Source organism: Squalius cephalus, assembly GCF_949319135.1.
Source record: "Squalius cephalus genome assembly, chromosome: 9".
Lineage (NCBI taxonomy): Eukaryota > Metazoa > Chordata > Actinopteri > Cypriniformes > Leuciscidae > Squalius > Squalius cephalus.
Genome location: NC_137130.1, coordinates 8,226,229 through 8,245,035, shown reverse-complemented (window position 1 = coordinate 8,245,035; position 18,807 = coordinate 8,226,229). Strand labels below are relative to the sequence as shown.

General features: G+C 38.0%; 1 protein-coding gene across 1 annotated transcript in view; it reads right to left on the bottom strand.

Annotated features, from left to right (window-relative positions):
* The window catches only part of ttn.1 (titin, tandem duplicate 1), a 136,771-nt gene extending 123,425 nt beyond the window's left edge, over window positions 1-13,346 (bottom strand). The window contains exons 1-26 of the mRNA XM_079880511.1: window positions 13,079-13,346; window positions 11,360-11,463; window positions 10,901-11,104; window positions 10,518-10,805; window positions 10,346-10,434; window positions 10,057-10,265; window positions 9,523-9,781; window positions 7,718-7,783; window positions 7,326-7,584; window positions 7,145-7,220; window positions 6,841-7,059; window positions 6,425-6,567; window positions 6,155-6,342; window positions 5,819-6,049; window positions 5,421-5,659; window positions 5,091-5,299; window positions 4,839-5,003; window positions 4,568-4,736; window positions 2,717-4,419; window positions 2,339-2,620; window positions 1,968-2,234; window positions 1,555-1,827; window positions 1,182-1,445; window positions 825-1,085; window positions 450-710; window positions 87-350 (exon numbers count right to left, since the gene is read on the bottom strand). Of these exons, the coding sequence (XP_079736637.1) occupies window positions 87-350; window positions 450-710; window positions 825-1,085; window positions 1,182-1,445; window positions 1,555-1,827; window positions 1,968-2,234; window positions 2,339-2,620; window positions 2,717-4,419; window positions 4,568-4,736; window positions 4,839-5,003; window positions 5,091-5,299; window positions 5,421-5,659; window positions 5,819-6,049; window positions 6,155-6,342; window positions 6,425-6,567; window positions 6,841-7,059; window positions 7,145-7,220; window positions 7,326-7,584; window positions 7,718-7,783; window positions 9,523-9,781; window positions 10,057-10,265; window positions 10,346-10,434; window positions 10,518-10,805; window positions 10,901-11,104; window positions 11,360-11,450 (6,679 nt within the window). The 5' untranslated portion in view covers window positions 11,451-11,463; window positions 13,079-13,346. The remainder of the gene's footprint in view (window positions 1-86; window positions 351-449; window positions 711-824; window positions 1,086-1,181; window positions 1,446-1,554; window positions 1,828-1,967; window positions 2,235-2,338; window positions 2,621-2,716; window positions 4,420-4,567; window positions 4,737-4,838; window positions 5,004-5,090; window positions 5,300-5,420; window positions 5,660-5,818; window positions 6,050-6,154; window positions 6,343-6,424; window positions 6,568-6,840; window positions 7,060-7,144; window positions 7,221-7,325; window positions 7,585-7,717; window positions 7,784-9,522; window positions 9,782-10,056; window positions 10,266-10,345; window positions 10,435-10,517; window positions 10,806-10,900; window positions 11,105-11,359; window positions 11,464-13,078) is intronic.
* Window positions 13,347-18,807: the final 5,461 nt, after the last annotated feature.

The window sequence follows — 18,807 nt, the reverse complement described above, 5'->3', positions numbered from 1 at the left end:
TTAAAGGTATTGAAATACATCTTATAACAGCAGACAGATTTAAATAACTGTATACTTGACAGTTAATTAAAAATATAAAAACATACTTTCAACATTTAGTCTGGCATTAGCAGAGAGTTTTCCAAGTTTGAAACCATAGACTGATTCATCTTGGGAGTTGCAGTTCTTGATTTTCAGGGTGTGAACCAATCCATCTACTGTTATCTCAAATTTATCACTTGGATGAATCTCAACACCATTCTTGATCCACTGGGATCCTTTCACATCTAAATGGGTGAGTTCAAGACTGAATACTGCCTCCTGGGTCTCAGTAACGGTTTGGTTCTTCATTGTCTTCCTGATTTTAACAGCTTGGATAAAAAAAAAGTAAGAAAATACATATAAATAACTTCTAATTTATTATAGATAACATAATTTGCAGTAAACTAATCTAGCGACACAAAATTTACCTTCAACCTTCAAGTTGCCAGATGTCTTGGAGTTTGCCACCTGGTAGGTGTACTCTCCAACATCCTGTGGCCTGGTGATGCCGATGACAAGGCGTCTAACAGCACCATTATTTTCACTTATGATATTATCACTGAAGTCAATGGGGTGGCCATCTTTGAGCCATTTGCCTTCTGTAATAGGGTTAGCAACTTCACACTCCAGCACAGCAGTTTGGGATTCTGCTACAGTCAAATCATGGAGTGGCCTGTTTATAGCACCACCTAGTGGAGAAATAAACAAAATGCAACAACTCAGACACTTGACATGATTCCCACCTTGTGCATGGCAAAACAGTAGGTACTTATATTTTAAAAACAATTTGAATGTCTACGTACCTGATACAATAAGCCTTGCTCTAGATTCCTTCTCACCAGCCATAAACATGTACTCTCCTTCCTCATCCTTCATGGCATTCAAAACAGTGAGGCTATAGTGTGTACCTTTGCCCTCAATCTTGTACTTTGGACCTGCTTTTAAAGGTTGACCCTTGAAAGTCCAGAGAGCATCAATGCCAGGATGAGATACCTCCACTTCAAAGTTGACATTCTGGGTCTCTGTGCAAACGCAGTCCTCCATGTGCTTAACAATAGATACAGCTATAAAACACAATGAACAATGCCATCATTATTGACTCTTTTAAAACAATTAAAACAGGAAAGAAATATATTGGAACAATTTTGAGTGACACTCACGCTGGACAGAAAGTTTACAGGTTGAGTCTACTTTGCCAGCAATCAGTTTATATTGTCCTTCATCTGATGCATAGGTCCTGTTAATTGCCAGTCTCTGTTTGGATCCTTTGACAACCATCTGGACTCTATCACTTGCTGTCACCAGCTTGTCATTTTGGAACCATTTTACTGCAGTTATATCAGGAGCCGAGATTTTAGCCTCAAGGACAGCTTTAGTGCCTTCTACTGTGGAAATGTCTTTTAATGGTGTCAAGAAGCCAATAGCTGGAAAAGAAACAAAATGATTAATAAAACAGCCTCTTTTCTCATGAAAATGGAAATCAATGTTTGAGAACTCACTGAACATTAATTTATGGTTAATAAGATGACTTACTTTGAACTGTTAGCTTTCCCTTTGTAGAAATGTCCTGAGCAGGAACAACAAAGGAGTACATTCCTGCATCACCCTTACTGGCGTCCTCAATGAGAAGCTTATGGGTGAATTTGTCAATGACCATGTGAATCTTATTGGAAGCAGAGATGGCTTGACCATTCATCATCCATGAGCCCTCCACATTCTCCTGAGAGAATCGCACCTCAAGTTGGGCAATATCACCCTCACAGATTGTCAGGTCAGAAAGACCTTGCATCAGAGTCACAGGACGCACTAGAGTGAACCAGAAATATTTAAATATGATTTAAATGACTTTTACTTATAGCAGACAACTAAAATGAGTTTTAATATAAAAGTTCACAGCTTATAAAAAGCACTTTTAAATAATTTAATCCTAGTTTACTCATTATCACCTTTCATCTTAAGGGAGGCACTTGTCTTAAGATCTCCCACTTTGAAAGTGTATTTTCCTTGGTCCTCCTTCTTAACATCTTTCACAGCAAGACTATGACGACCACGACGTGCAGACACAACATATTTAAGGCTAGGAGTGATTTCTTTGTTCTCAAAATACCAGGTGCCTTCAGCATCCTCACGGGACAAAATACACTCAAACTCTCCAGAGTATGTCTCAGGTACTTCTGTATTCTCAAGGTTCTTTACAATTTCAAGTGGTGCACCTGTATAAGACATCAAATTGTACATTTCACCAAATAATTAAATGCTCAAATCTATTAAACACAGTTGGATGAGAAGATAAAACTGTTGTAAGTGTTGTACTAACCTTCAACATAAAGTAAGGCGCTGGTTCTTATGTGGTCATCGTCAACAACCACACAACTGTACTCAGCTTCGTCCTTCATAGAAATCATCAGCACTGACAGGAAGTGCACCTTTCTGTCAGAGTGCATTCTGTATTTGTCCCCTGAGAAAATTTCTGCATTGTTCTTCATCCACTTGACCTTAACAAATGGCTCATTCGTCTCACATTCAAAGGTCATCATGGTGTCCTTCTCTTTAGCATACTGATCTTCTAGAAGTTGTGTAAAGGAGACTACTTGTTTGCCTGAAAGAAAAGTGAAAGAACAATGACTCAAGATAACTTTTACCATTTATGGTACTGATAATATACAAACAGCAACTAGTAGGATTTTATTTTTACCTTGAACCAGCAGGAAAGCATGGCTTGAGGTCTCTCCAGCAATGTTCATGGCTTTGACCATTACACTTGCTGAGTCCTCAGCTAAGACATTTTTTATCACTAATTCACAGACTTGGTCTTCTGGCCAATACCAGTAAACCCGGTCTGACTTCTCCAATAAGATACCATTCTTGAACCACTGACATTCTGGGTCTGGTTTACCGGTGACTCTACAACGGAAGTGTACTTCATCTCCCAGGCCAACTGTCTGGCTCTGGATCCGTTCGATGATCTTTGGAGCCTCCATGCTTGGAGAGAGCACAATTTTCTCTGGCTTAACTTTGGGAATGGTGAGTTTACCCTCCTCTTCTTTTTTCTTCTCAGCATCAGGCCCTAGTTCTTTGGTGTGATGAAGAAGTTCTTCTTTCCTCTTCTTTAGCATACCCTCATAAGACTCATCCTTCTTGCGGGACTTCAGATCTACGGCAGTTATTGCTTCATAGTAGCCTTCCTGGGTCCTACGCTTGAATTTGCTTCTCAGTTCCTCTGTTTCTTCTGTTGATTTCTCATGGATCACTCTCTCGGTTTTCCTCAGCTTAACCACCTCCTTGGGTTCTTTAGAGGTTACAGATGGTTTCTCTGCTTTAACAACCTCAAATGAGACTCTACCATGCTCTTGTGATGGTGCAGGAGCAGGAGCCTTGATCTCAGGAGCACGGCGCAGGATTGACCTGAAGTCCTCCTTTTGCTGAATCTCAAATTTCACAAGATGCTCGGTAACACCTTCAGGGTTTTCAGCCACAACTTTGACATCACCTGAATCATATGACTTGGTGTCTACGATTTCCAAGTAGTGAATACCATCAAACAGAAGTCTAAATCTTTTACTCTTGCGGATGAGCAGTCCATTGAGGTACCAGTTGACTTTTGGGGTAGGGTAGCCTGTCACCCTACAGCGGAATTTGGCTGATTCTCCCTCCATAACTCTTACTGGCTCTGGAAGTAGCACAATCTCTGGCTTAGTCTTCTCAAAGTTATCATCTCCGGTAACTCCAGAGGGGCCACCCTCATGGCCAATACGCTCTATTTCATCTATTATTTGACCTCGCCTTCCCTCTGGCAACTGTGTTTCCTCAACAAGGCTTTTCTCATCTTTAACAATTAGTGTAGCAGAGGTCTGGTCAACTCCAAATTTGTTGGTGGCTCTGCATGTAATGACACCACTATCTCTGGAATAAGCAGCTTCATAGTCAAGACTGCAGTAGCCAAACTCATTGACCATGCGTAGTCTGTTAGCAGCTTCCAATGGCTTGCCATCATGCAGCCACTCAACATTCATGGTCGGGTCACCAATAGGGGTCAGTCTGCACTCAAAGTGTGCAGGTCCAAATCGCTTCAGCCTGACTGAGGTAAGCTTCTTTTTGAAGTGAGGCTTCTGTTGCTTCTCCTTATCGTAGAGGTCACCATCTTCCCATTGTTCCTGACCATAACGAAGATGCAGTGGCTCTAACTCCGGTGCAGCAATTTCTTTGGCCTTGTAGGTTCCCTTGGGAATTACAAGCTTTTTCTCAGGCTGAGGCTGTACTGCATCCACCTCAATATTAACTCTGCAACGTGTGGTATCTCTGCCAGCTTTGTTGATAGCTGTAGCAGTGTACCATGCACTATCAGATCCTGTACTTGACGGAATCTTGAAATTAGCTTGTCCTTTACCACCCTCAATCCTAATAAACAAATAAATTCAGTTAACTGAAATATAGAAATACTTTATCTATATACACACACATACACATCATCATAGGAACAAACATTATGATCATTTACTTGAATTTACTTAAACCAGTAGGCTATATTTTATAACTGAAAACTTACCTGATATGTGGGTGTTTATGTGGGGAGATTATGTCACTGTTCTTCAGCCAAACAATGTCAGGAAGGGGGTTGCCAATAGCTTTAACAGCTAGCTCAACCAAAGTACCCTCTTTAACGCTGATGTTTCTTAGCTTCTCAACAAACTGTGGTCTCACCAAGTTTTCCTTGGCTGAAAATTATAACAATGTAAACCGAATATTAAATGCAGTTGGCCTGAAGTCATATAGAAAGTTATTTTATAAATGAATTATTAGTGTATATAATGCCATACCTTCAACAGTGAGAGTCATAGATACAGTTGTTTTTCCAGCTCTGTTCTGAGCAACAACAGTCCACTCTCCAGAGTCCTGAGGCATGGCAGGAACCACAATCATTGATTGAGTTCCATCCTCCTTTACCACAATCTTGTGGGTGTAGTCATTGACTACTTGTTGTCCTGTAATGAAAAAAGTATAGTTGTCATGGTATGGCAATAAAATAATTGTCACTGTTATAAAATCTCCTATGGATGCAGATCACTAACCATTGTGGAACCAGTAAGTTTCAGGCATGGGTCTTCCAACAACTTTCAGATCAAATCTTGCAGTCTGTCCCTCAGAGCACTTAAAGGAAGAGGGCTTCTGTACAAACACAGGCTTGTAGAGTCTTTCTAGCTGGGCCTCATCTGTCTCATCAAGTCTTCGGGAAGGTGATCGACCTGGAGAACGACTCGTGGAGCGTGGTGATGTGGACCTGAAAATTGCAAGATTTTTAATATCTCAATCCAATAACAATTTTATTATAATATCATGTAATTTGCTATGGCGATATTACAAACTATGACATTTTCTTAGATTGATTAGTCAAAACCTACCTAATTCTTTGAACTCCTCCTGGCTGAGGAAACTGTGTTTGTGTTACACCAGTTGCCTCCACATACAGCTTTCCAGAGCTGACAGCATTACCCTTCATGTTACTGATCAAAGCAGTGTAGACACCCTCATCTTCTGCCAGCACCGTAGGAAGACGCAGACTGGCTCTACCATCGAGCAGAACCTCCATCTGATAACGGCCTCCATGTATGATGCGTTTGCCATCTTTGTACCAGGTTATCTATAGTTCAAATAATAATAAAAATCCGGTCCTCTAATTTGATTGGACAAGCACTGATGATTTTCAGTACAATTGTGCTTGTTTGTTATTGTTAAAAAAATTATACTAGCTTAGTTGATTGAATGTTGAATGTATGTAAACATAACGATTTAATCTTACCTTAGGGAGAGGGGTTCCTGTCATTCTACAATGGAAAGTTGCACTCATTCCCTCCCTGAGTCTGTAACTTTTAACTGGAGTATTAAAGACAGGAGAAATAGCATCATGTTCAGAAACACTCATATCCAACTGCTCTCCATCCTCAGTCACCAACTCCTGGTAGGTAATCTTGAGTAGGTTGAACTCAATTTCTTGGATGAATCTCTGCTCCAAGTTAGATATTTGGAACTCCTGTAAAATATCAATGTAAGGTTCATACTCACACTTTGTAAAATCAGAAGTTGATTTTCAGGATTTCTAAGTTAAAATAATATTGAAAAACAAATCCTTTCATACCTGCTCTGAAATGAAGGACTGCATCATCTGGGTTTGTTGAGCCATCCTCCTTTGTACGAGCATCTGCTCTTTCTCAGTTACAGTCTCAACAACAGCAGGTATGTCAGCCACTTTTGACTCCTCTATAATAGTAGTTACTTCTGTCTTGAATGTCTCTTCTTGTTTCTTTACATACAGCTCATATGCCTCTATAAAAATGCCGAAAAACACTATAAACAATTGATCTGAAATGCTATTGCAATTTATAATATAGTCACCCCGAAAACCAACCTTCATCAAGCAGCATGGCTGATGCAGAGATCTCTCCAAGTGGGTTCCTAGCAAAGATGGTGTACTCCCCTGCATCATCAGCAAATGTCATGGAGATCTCTAGCTTGCATGCTCCTGTGTCCTTATTGTAGGCTACTCTGTACCTAGAGGATATATGAGTTTGAGTTTATTTCCTATTAATATCTTTGCATCATAGTTCACATGAAACTGAACTCAAGCAGAAGACAATACATAAAAAGACTTTGGAAACTAAGTCACAATAGACATAAAACCAGCACAAAAAAATCATTTGTTTATTTTCTAATTCATTATTAACCAGTCTAAATACTTTTTATTCACATAAATGAAAAAGTATGGCAATATCTTACAAACAATTCAGATCAGAAAGTGTATATTTGTACAGTATAAAAACATACCTGTATCCAGTAGTAAGTGGAATTCCACTTTTCTTCCAGTAAATATGAGGCTTGGGGCTTCCTCCAACCTGGCAATCAAAGATTATGCTGTCGCCCTCCACAAGCTTCTGCACTGTGGGTTTCTTCACAAAGAAAGGGGCAACACCTGCTCCAGCTTCCATATGCTCAGAGACTGCACTTATTTCAGACATTGTCTCCTCTTTAGCTTCAACTGTAACCCTGTTTGTGAAACACCAAGGACTCAGATTGCAAATTCTCATATTATTTAATAAGTTTCATATCACAAAGGATTCTATCAACTCACTGTCTTTCCTGAGCAGACATTTCAATGTGTTCAGCAACAGTAGAGAAATCCTCCCGGCTTTCAATGTCTTCTGAGACTGAAAATGAAAAATGAACTGTAAAAATTAGTCTGTAATCGCACAGACCATTTTGTTTCAAGCCAAGTCATATTTCATGGTCTATTTCATGATTCATGATCTTACCTTTGACAAGCAGGTAGCAGGAGGTGCTGATAGTTCCAGCCTCACTGGTAGCAGTGCAAGTGAAGCGGCCACTGTCTTCAGCAAAGGCCTCACGGATCACCAAGCGGGCATAGCTGCTTTCATAAGTTATCTGGAAGTCAATAGAGTTCTCGATTCTGTAATCCTCTCTGAACCACATAATAGCTGGGGTGGGGTGGCCTGAAATCTGGCACTCCAGAGACACAGACTCTCCTTCGGTAACAGTCACATTCTTTAAACCCTGGGCAAAGTAAAAACAGAATTTCAAAATCTAAGTAAATATTTTAACCTTGCAAGAGATAAAAAATTAAGAAAATTAAATGTTCACTCTGTGTTGTACACTTTCATGTGTACATGACTGCTCATTTACTCACAGCCACAATAGTTGGCGGCATCACTTGCTCTTTTGTTAGGGATGGGATTGCTGCAGTCTCAACAATCTAAATTGTAAAAAAGAAACAATAAAATGAAAATGTATTATTAAATAATAATTATTATTTTATAATCTTTCTGCTGCTTTTTCATTCAAGCTTTTTCAAGCATGAGTGGTTGAGATGGAAAAGCAAATACAAATCAGAAGGTTGTAACAGTAAAATATAAATGGTTTGAGATCAATGATTAATGGGTAAAAGAGAAAAAATGGTAAAAGAGAATAATTCCTCAGTGAAGCAAGTGAAATCTGTACAGGACTGGTTGTACTCATGTACTCGGTCAAAAGGTAGGGGGCGATATTGTAACTGGATTAATTCGAGATGTTCAGTCAGATTAACCAAATTAATCTACATAACAAACCTGTGTGTCCCAAGTTACCACCACAAGATTGTGCGATGACCCCTGTAATATATTTTTGTTTTTTTGTTGTTGTTGTTTTTTTGCAGCTATCATAAACTGTATTATTATAACAAAATATAAATTCAACCTGAATTGCAATTAATTAAAATTTAGTATATTACAAAAGAGATATACTAATGATCAATGTGGGGTGAATCCTAATATTAAAGTCAAAGAATATTTAGTTTGTTCACTGGTAAAATAGATTCATGGCAAACAGTGTCCAATTCTTGGCACACTTTTTTTTATCATTCTATTATAAGACCAGCACATGACACAAGCTATCTCTAGAGCTCAGCAACTGTGTACATCCATCAAAGTCAGCTTATATACACCAAATAACTCAGTCTCACTGTTTGGTCAAACGCTCAATTACATTTACCTACTATTGCCTTACTGACAAAGCAGGACATTTTAGTTATCTGATCCACATTTATGCACATGTATAGTTTGTGTTTATATTATATGTTTATATTTTACATTTTTGCTATAATATATTTATTGAGACACTGTTTGTCTGTCACTGTGCATGCTTACCTCTATTCAAGAGATTCAAAACAAACATGATTAATAAATTGTTGTGAGTACTAAACCTTTTAAAAATACAACTGATCAACTTCTAGAAACAATTAGGCCTGTAGGTATATGCACTTTTCTCACTTTAAGAGCAAGAAGTAGAAAATATTGTGCACATAGAATGAATACAAACTTTGGCAATGGAGAGACAAAAAAAAAATAGTTTAACATTAGATTTACTATCTTTCTAATAAAAGTAATGTAATTTCAGTAATGTGGTTTAATAGTGTGGAGCAAATTTATTCAGATGGAAGAAAATATTTATGAACATGCGTATGTCCAGTTCATATATCAAATATCAGTTAAATTACATTAAATCAGTTAAACTTCAAAACTGCAAGTTAGTAAAACTTGCTGGGCTAGTTTGCAAAATGAAGTGTGATTATTTAAGGTGTGACAACTGAAAAATGGTGTGAAAACAATCACCCCTCCCCTACTGCCTCTGATGTGGATTCCTTTGCACTTTAGGTAACAGTAGTCTCAATAATGTGTGTGGTCTCCTTTTCAGCTCAGTCTGTTTGCAGTAGAAAATAAATTATCTTAAATACCTCCAAATGACCTTTTGTCAGTGATCACACACATACTGTTACACTTTTATTGTTTATTTCAAATTATATTTTAAGCACTTCTTTATTTTTAATTAAAATGTTTTGATTATTCATTACTTTTAAAAAAAAAATACAAGTAATGAATAGTTTTTCTTTCATATTATCACAAAGACAGAATGTTACATTTTACCCACTAGAGATCATAGTAGCAAAAATTGACCTACTTCTTTGACAGCGACACCACTGGCTTGTTGCTGCATAGCAAAAGAACCTTCCCATTGCTGCTCCTTATGGACAAATGTGGAGGAGGTCTGAACATATGAGGCCCCAGTAGTCATGCTGGTATAGCTGGACTCTCCCACATAACCTTCCTGCTTCCAAGGAGGCAGAACATCTGCAGCCTGTGCGACTTGTTTGTGTATAGTCATTGGAGACTTCACTGGTCTGATAGGGGACACAGACAGTCTTGAAGGGGAAGCAGGCCTAAAATAAAACATATAAAAAACAGAATTAACAAGGGACAAATGCTATGTAAGAAATATGTTTAATGTATCATAAAAATAAACAGAACACGAATTAATCTTTACACTTACATTTTCATAAGTGTGGGTGAGGGAACAAATGACTTTCCATTATATATCAGTCATTTTCACTATTGATTTTAGTTCAGTTATCTGCAATATGTGCACTCTAAAAATGTCTTAGGGTTTGTAAAGGTATTACTACTAAGTAGTAATGATGCTGAAAATATACTTCACCTGTGAGGTGTGAGAATGGGGGCTTTAACAGGCCTCACAGGAGAGGGTGACTGATGGCGCGTAGCTGCAACCTTTGACACCCCTGTTGGTGGGGTTGGGGACTTGGAAGTCGGCTTTGGAGGCACACGAGGTGGTGTCTTGTGAGCCAAATCACCATCCTCTATTTCCATTTCCATCATGGCTGTCGACTCAAAGGAGGCCTCCATTCTCTGTGAAGGACAAATAACACAGAGTTAACAAGGTCTTTTGCTGTCAGCCTCAAGTGTAATTTTGTCAGAATGTTAACTACCTTTTCAACTCTAGCCTGGCGAGTCTGTGAAATCTGAGAAGTTGTAACAAAAGTCTTGGTCTTCTTTGCAGGCACTGCAACCTCCTCACCTGACATTAAAAAAGGAAATATTTAAAGAACACACTCTATTACAAAAATGTCAAGTTATTTCATTAGGAAATAAAAACCAAACCTTGAACCAGAAGTTCAGCTGTAGAAGTAGTACGCCCACTGCTGTTAGAAGCACTGACAGAATAAGTTCCAGAATCTTCAGGGAAGGCCTCAGCAATCAACAAACTGTAAAGGTCTCCATCTTGAACAATCTGAAAGTCAGCAGAGCTCTGAATCTCAGCTCCCTCTCTGTAGAACTTCACCACAGGTGCAGGGATTCCTGTAACTCGAACATCCAGTCTCACTTGGCTTCCTTGTCTAACAGTCATACTCTGTAGTCTTTGAATGATGTTTGGTGGCGCAGTTTCCGCTTTAAGGCAAGCAAAGGAATAGTTTTATGTTTGTTTGACATAAAAAGTCACTGGCAGAAAAGTACAAAGCTGTAGTACAAAAGTGATGACTTACCTGTAACCAGCAGTTCAGCAGTGCTAGTGGCTTGTCCAGCGCCATTGGTGGCTCTCACAGAAAATCTTCCGCTGTGTGCGGCTGTCACGGCGGGGATCATCAGAACAGCGCGGCCATCGCTGAACGAGATCTGAGCGCCGGGCAGAGCGGCAGCAGTAAGAACCTGGCCATCACGAAACCAGCTCACCTCTGGAACTGGATTACCTATAGAAAAATATTGGAGGAAATTAATAATTGCTATTCTAGAATAGTATTTCTCAATCTTTTTGTCTTATATCACACCATAGCCTCATCAGTAAAGCTCAAGTACCCCTTCATCAATACCAAAACAGCAATGTCTTAATTATAACTCATATTATACTGGATGTGGTATCTTTTTTAAATTTAGGTTAACAAAGTTTGGCTTAAAATAGCAAAGTCTAAATCTTTCCAGTTAATAATGACCTGTCCAGTCCTTACCACTAACTTGAGCCTCGAACGTTGCAGCACTACCCTCAAGTGCCACAACGCTCTGAAGCGGCTGTGTAAATGTTGGAGCTTGTGTTGACATGGTGGAAGGCACCCTAGAAAAGAACAGAATAGAGTAGTGAACACCATATTACAGCCAGATAATTGTTTAATGCCCAATGAATCAATTAGAAATACAACAGCATTACTGTCTTTTACATGACAGACTAGAAGGGCTATTTTTAGCTGTAAAAGAAATGAACTGACTAATCACTAACACCCCCTACCCCCACTGACACCTGGTCATCAGCAGCCTGTCATTTGTGAGAACTGTGAACAGCGAAGCTGTTGAGTGTCAGGTCAAGCACCCAATTGAATATGTTAGAAATGTGTTAAACAGCAACTGTGAGCTGTAAGATAAGGCTAAAAAAAAAAACATAACTAAAAAGTCATAATCGACTAAACTATTTCAACATTAAAACATCTGGCATAATAGGATCTGTGTGTATTAGATAGGATCTATCTAATACACATAGACGTGTATCCAATGTTTCAATTTATCTTTGGCTCGCAAGAAAAGAAAATAGGATTAAATTTGGGAGCAAAATAGTTTGCATTCTTATTGTTTCTATACACAAATTAACCCAATGCATTTGGACATATTTCATTTAAAATATCAAATAAGTATAGTTTGTAAATGTTTAAGTAAAATAGCAAAGTATGAAGAAATTTTCAAACTTCTGAAAGTTGGTCATCAAACAGCCATGAGGATTTAGTGCTTTAAATGAAAAACTTCACCTATAAATATATCTGCTTCAAATAGCTTCACATGTATATTGTACAGATATTTCCCATACATAATACAATATTATTTATCTTTAGTCTGTGTGATCTTGTATATAAAACTAAAACAACAAGATATTTGATTGGGTTATATTAAACCATACTTGATATGGTCTTTGTTAAATGACTCGGCTCAAATGGAAATGGACTCAGTTGAAATGGAATATTTTTAACTACTTAACATGAGAGAGAAAGAAAGAAAGAAAGAAAGAAAGAAAGAAAGAAAGAAAGAAAGAAAGAAAGAAAGAAAGAAAGAAAGAAAGAAAGAAAGAAAGAAAGAAAGAAAGAAAGAAAGAAAGAAAGAAGCCATCTGCATCATAAGCCTTATGCAGAAAACCAACAGGTAAGTGCGGACACACATTGTCCATAATATGACTCACAATCACAGTCAAAAGATTTGTGTAATAAATATCAATAATAGACAGGAAATGCCAATACAAATTTAATTCAGACTAAATGGCATCATGTATGAAGGCTGATATTCAGTATGACAGAAATGGCAGTCTCCAAAAATAATCTGTCCCTTGTTTGATTGACAGTCACCATGTGGCACATAGCTGGAGGTGCAACTGATATCTCTGCTGCTGATTCCCTTAAAAAGACATCATGGCCCAGCTAGGTCACCACTCTAATGCTATCACAGGCTATTCTTGGCTATTCCGAAATAAACATTTAATAACCTTGAGAGTCATTATGTTTTATAATATTCTTGAGAAGTAACACAGATTGACTACACTGACTATCTTGTCACCCTTCTAAAACCTCAATGAAATAGCACATTGTAAGCAACAGCACTTTTATTTTGCTTTAAAAAGGTGTGAAAGCATGTATCATTGTAGCTCATATAAAGTTTTAATGGCTGTGTTCTACAGAGTAAATGCCACTTACTTGTATCACAAGGCTGCCTATACTTGATGGGACTGTGCCCAGGTGTCTAGTGCCTCAGCAACAATCCTCTTATCCAAAATGTTTCCAGAAAATCCAAGGTGAGAACGGTTGGGCCCCGTTATAACCCAAAAAACAAAACTACACAGGGTAGACCATGTAGTTTTGCTTTTCCCTTGCAATCCCTACACCCGAGGCAAGGCTGGGAATGCTCCAACTGCTCAGAACTGCTAATATAGTTGTTTTAGTTTATATACCTCAAGCCTAGACTGCATCATCACTTTCAAGCCACTCCCAATTGGTCAAAGCATCATGGGAAAGCGATGCATTTTATGCAACTTCACACCTGTTACTCAGTGGCCCCCTCTCTCAAGTTAATGCAAGCTTGATATGCCTTAGCCTCACACCATGGAGTTTATTTACTACATTGGGTATGTGGATTCATTGTTCATGCAAATAAATGGTTATGTTCATGCTTGATTCAATGACACGCAATGCTGAAAACCCTTATGGCAATCATTAACCTGTTGATGACCAAAAGGAGAGACTGGCTGTCCCTGTCACTCAAAGGAAGAGCAAGGCAAGGCAACCCCCACTGCAAGGGACGGATATACTGGTTACAGAATGCTTGCTAACTGTGCCTATTTTTGAAATGTGTTACAATCATCCAAAGTCTTGAACAAAACATTACATTCCACAACTTTGTTTCAATGGCTCTGTTAATAGAAAAAAATGCACTGCTTTTGCAACAAGAGTTTGTGGTCACTGTTTGGGATATAAAATTCAACACCACTAAAAGCTAATGTACTTCTCATATTTACTCATTATACTGTAAAGGTTTTTTTTTTTTTTTTGTCTGTGTCCAAATCAGCTTTTGATCATAAAAGCAATATCACTTTCACATTCTCCTGGCCTGGCCTCATTTATCCATGATATTGAAATGCTGACAGTATATCCAGCCTGATGATTAAACCTTAAACATGATTAAACCTGATTATATTATAAAGCTGGGTGACAAGACATGTATTACAATGGAAACTGAAAGCATTAGCCTCAAGCTAACATAAGCTTACAGTTTAAAGAGAAAAATAATTGATAAATCATGCCAAGGAGTAGGTTATGATGGCCATTTCACCCTAAAAACATTACAAGCTAAACTAAAAGACTGTTTAAAGAACATCCCTGAAACATAAATGTATACTGTTTTTATCCGTTATACTTTTACTGTTTACCAGATTATCATAGAAGGTGAGCCTTCTCACAATTCAGATCAGCATTCTTCTCCTTCAGCTTCACAAGCGGTGTTGGCACTTTGTGGAACGTTGGTGGCTCTAAAATGCTTTTGAAATACAAAATAAATAGTTTTGAATTAATTATTACCAAATAATAATTATGAACCAAATTTTAGATATTGACAACAATCATCAAAAAATCATTGAAAATCAATAAATAAAATCTTCTTAGCATTGTCCATGATGATACCTAATCAGAATATATTAAAGACAAAATAAGATCAATTTACTCTTTGACTTTTGACTAAAAAGGTGGTCTGGGGTACAGCTCATGTGGGCTTGAGTACAGTATTGGTATGAGATTGGATAACTGGTATAGCTTATCTGCACAAACTATAATTTACATTACTCTCTGTCACCCTTTTTATAGTAGGCTATGATGCATTTTTCAAAGCTGCTCATGCTTATCTCTTGCATTTATTTATGTTCCACATCTCTTGCAATATATGTAGACAAACACATGTGCAGTTCTGTGACAATTAAACAACAAAACTGGTGTTTTCTTCTCCCAAGCCAACTTCCTTACAGTGGTAAACAGCTGCCATTAGTACTCAAGGTGGTACTCACATTGATGATGCAAACAAGCCCAGACGTACAATGTGAAAAGAGACCAGCGAGGGGCAGGTGGAGAGTGGTGGGATAAAACTCCTAACCAAGCAAAACACTCTGGTCAGGTTCTCAACAGAACAAACCTATAAATTCATCACACACACACACACACACACACTTGCTATCCTTGTGGGGACTCTCCATAGATGTGATGGTTTTATACTGTACAAACTGTATATTATATCCCCTTACCTATCACTAACCCTACCCCTAAACCTACTAGGGGTGGGACAAAATATCAATAAGGCAATATATCGAATTGATACGCTGGCGCCAGTTATCAATATTTTAATTCATAAAATGAGACGCTCTCGAGGTGGCGCTCAACACATGAATGAGGGAAACGTGAACATAAGTTAACTAGCTTAAGAAAAAGATGGTTTAACGGGATGGTGGACAGCAGAATGAGTAAAATAATAGATGCCCCAGTCACAATTAAGTCCAAAGTCTGGAAAACCTGCACTTAACCTTTTCACTGGCATTTTGTTTTCATACTTACACATATTGTGACGAATTATTATAGGATTGTCTAGCAATATATTGATATCGCAGAATTGCTATATTGTGATAATATTGGTATCATGAGCCATGTATCGTATCGTGAGGAACCCTGATTCCCACCCCTAAAGCAGAAAACTTTCTGCATTTTTACATTTTCAAAAAAACTCATTCTGTATGATTTATATATCCCCACAAGTAATAATAATACTATTACATTTATTTTATATAGCGCCTTTCTACAAAGAAACAATACAGATAAACTGAATAGGTAACATAATTAAACTGAAAAGATAAACATGACAAGAATCAGATCATAAAGTCAAGGATCAGAGAAACAAGAAGCAAAATTATATTTTTTAAGGTGGGTTTTGAAATCATGTAATGATGGAAGGTCGCGAATGTGTTGGGGAATAGAATTCCAGAGAGTGGGGGCAGCGGTACAAAATGCTCTTCCACCAAATGATGATAATTTGCAAAGTCTGTGTGATGATAAGTCTGTGTGCATTCAGGTTGAAGTCCCCACGGGGATAGAAAAACATGAACACACACACACACACACACACACACAGAACGTGTTTGGTTTAAAGCATTTTGATTTTAGAAAGGAAAAACAGATAAAACATCTGGATTATGTCTTAATAAATTGGTAGTTTTCACTTTAGAATGTAAATGTAGAGCATAGTTGGAAAGATCCAAGGACAGTTTGGCTCTGGAAGAGAATAGCCGAATTATGATGGACAACCATGTCCCCAATTAGACCTCTGAGTCATTTAGGGCTTGAGGAAAAAGGCTTGGTTGGCCAAAGCAATGCAAGTGCGTGTGTCAGGAGGTCTGAAATCAAAATAGTGAACAAGATGTGACAAGAAATAACTCTCCTGGACAAGCAGTAAATTAAACATTCAAATGGCAATTAACTCTGACGTAAAAGCTCAAAATTGCCATGGCAAACACTGTCAGACAAAGATCCATATAATGAATTTGATTAATTGATGACGAATATTACTCATTCTTTTTTCTTTCTTTTTTCAAATATATTTATTGAACATTTTCCAACTTTATGTAACAGGGTGAAAGTGTACCCCCGTCGTTCATTGGCCAGTGTCATGAGAAAACGTTGAACCTATCAGTAGTGGGGTGTCATGGTATAAAATGGGAGGGCTTTGGTTACCTTTTTTTTTTTTTATTTCTTATTTTAATACCAATAACAATAACAATAGGGGAATACAGTCAAACAAAACATTTTAATTTATGAAAAATTAAGATCTAAATTCTGCAATCATATATCTAATACATCAAGTATCCTTTTCAACAGCTTTATGATAGTTTTGATTTAAAGTCAGATAGTCGTAAAAAACCTTTAAGTCAGTGGAAATTGGAAAATAGTACCATTTGGTACAGTTAACATACATTTTATGTAAATGATATTTCCTAAATAAAATTATAGCTATATTATCCATTTCCAGTAAACCAGTATCACAATCCATAAACAAGACAATTATATCAGTTACACTATAGAAAGTGAACAGTTGGATCAGATTAAATTACTTAAATTTATAACACCTAATTTAAGTTTAGCATTTTTTTTTTATCTCTAAATAAGATCTAACTTTAATAATGTTTGACTAAGAGAAAAAAGGCTTCTAGGGGGGTGTTTAGCTCGAGGCAAAGGACCCTAGGTTGATTTTATTCTGAAACATCCCTTTAAGGTTGAACCACTTCAGTCACATGGACTCTTTCTGGGCCTTGAAAAGTGCAATGATGTTGCTGCCTATGTGTGGTTCAGATTCTGCTCAGATTTCATCAAAAATATTTAAATTTTTGTTCCAAAGATGAACAAATGTCTTACGGGTTTGAAACGACATGAGGGTGAGTAATAAATTAAAGAAATTTAAAGGTCCCGTATTATGCAAAATTCACTTCTGCATGCTGTTTGGACATAAACATGTGTTGGCAGTGTGTGTACACAACCACCCAAGAGTGATAAAAATCCACTCACTCCTTTTTTTATTAATCCCCATAAATCATCAGCAGTGTCTCTCAACGACCTGTTTTCAGAATGCGGTTTTAGTGACGTCACTAAAACAGGCCCCGCCCACGTGCGTTGACAGACATTGCCGTTCTAACATAGACCCGCCCTGATCGCGTTCACAGCTGCTGAGTGACGAGAATGTCTCCCAAGGCTTGTTGTAGGCTATTAATAATGGATACATACAAGCAGATGACAAATACGTTTTAACCGTAATTAAACTAAACTATAACGTTACCTGTTCCATCTCTATACAGCACTCTGACTCTGTAGGCATTATTGTCCGACTCGAAATAAACACCATTATTGAGAGTTTCTGATATTTTCATCATTCTGTGAGATGAAATTGTCCTGAGAGACTGTGCGCGAGCTCATGAAGCTCCGCCCCCTGTGCCGTCCAGCAGCAGCTCATTTGCATTTAAAGGGCACACACTAAAACAGCGCGTTTTTCTGAGCCCCAAAAAATGACAATTTAAACATGCTGTAAAAAATGATCCGTGAATAGAGAAATGTGTTCCGGGGTAATTAATGCACGCACATTTTTTAAACCCTTGATAATTAATGGAGAGGAAGTTGAGCAGGTGGGATCTTTTAAATATCTGGGTACAGAAATTGATTCCCAGTTTAAATTTGACAAGCACTCAGAAAGTGTCTTTAAGAAGGCATATCAACGTCTAGGCTTATTGAGGAAATTGAGGAGCTTTAATGTGGAAAAAGATATTCTGATTGTGGTGTATAAATCCCTTATCGAATCTGTGCTTACTTTCAACATTGTATCCTGGTATAACTCTCTTTCCGTTAAAGTAACAACATGTAACTTTTCAACCTTCATAATATATTTCCAAGACCCTTGTGATAGTACATCGACTTACAATAGGTTGAATGAGACGTCTGCCAGAGCCTGACGGGGTCTGTATCGCTTTTACTGGCACTATGTAACTTCGGGGTGCGGGTAGTAACCAGCGCTCAAAAAGAACTACAAAATTCGACTGCTTTACGGCATACGTCACTTTGCCCACCACTTCCTCAAATTTGGCCAACCAGCGCGTTTGTTTTCGTACGTCTGTTTTCGTCATGGCTGAAGCAGCAGCGAAACGTAAGAAGTCCAAGGTTTTGTCGGAGTAGAGTCGGAAGAGGAAAAGGGAGAGTGATAAACTGAAAGGCAGGACGAGGATCAATATTGGTCGAGCGTTTGCTCGCTGGCGTTAGCTTATGGAGGAGGAGAGTTACCAGACCGATGCTGACTTGGCCGTCATGCTGTTGAACTAGTAAGTAACTGTAAATTGCTTGCATACTATCTTTAG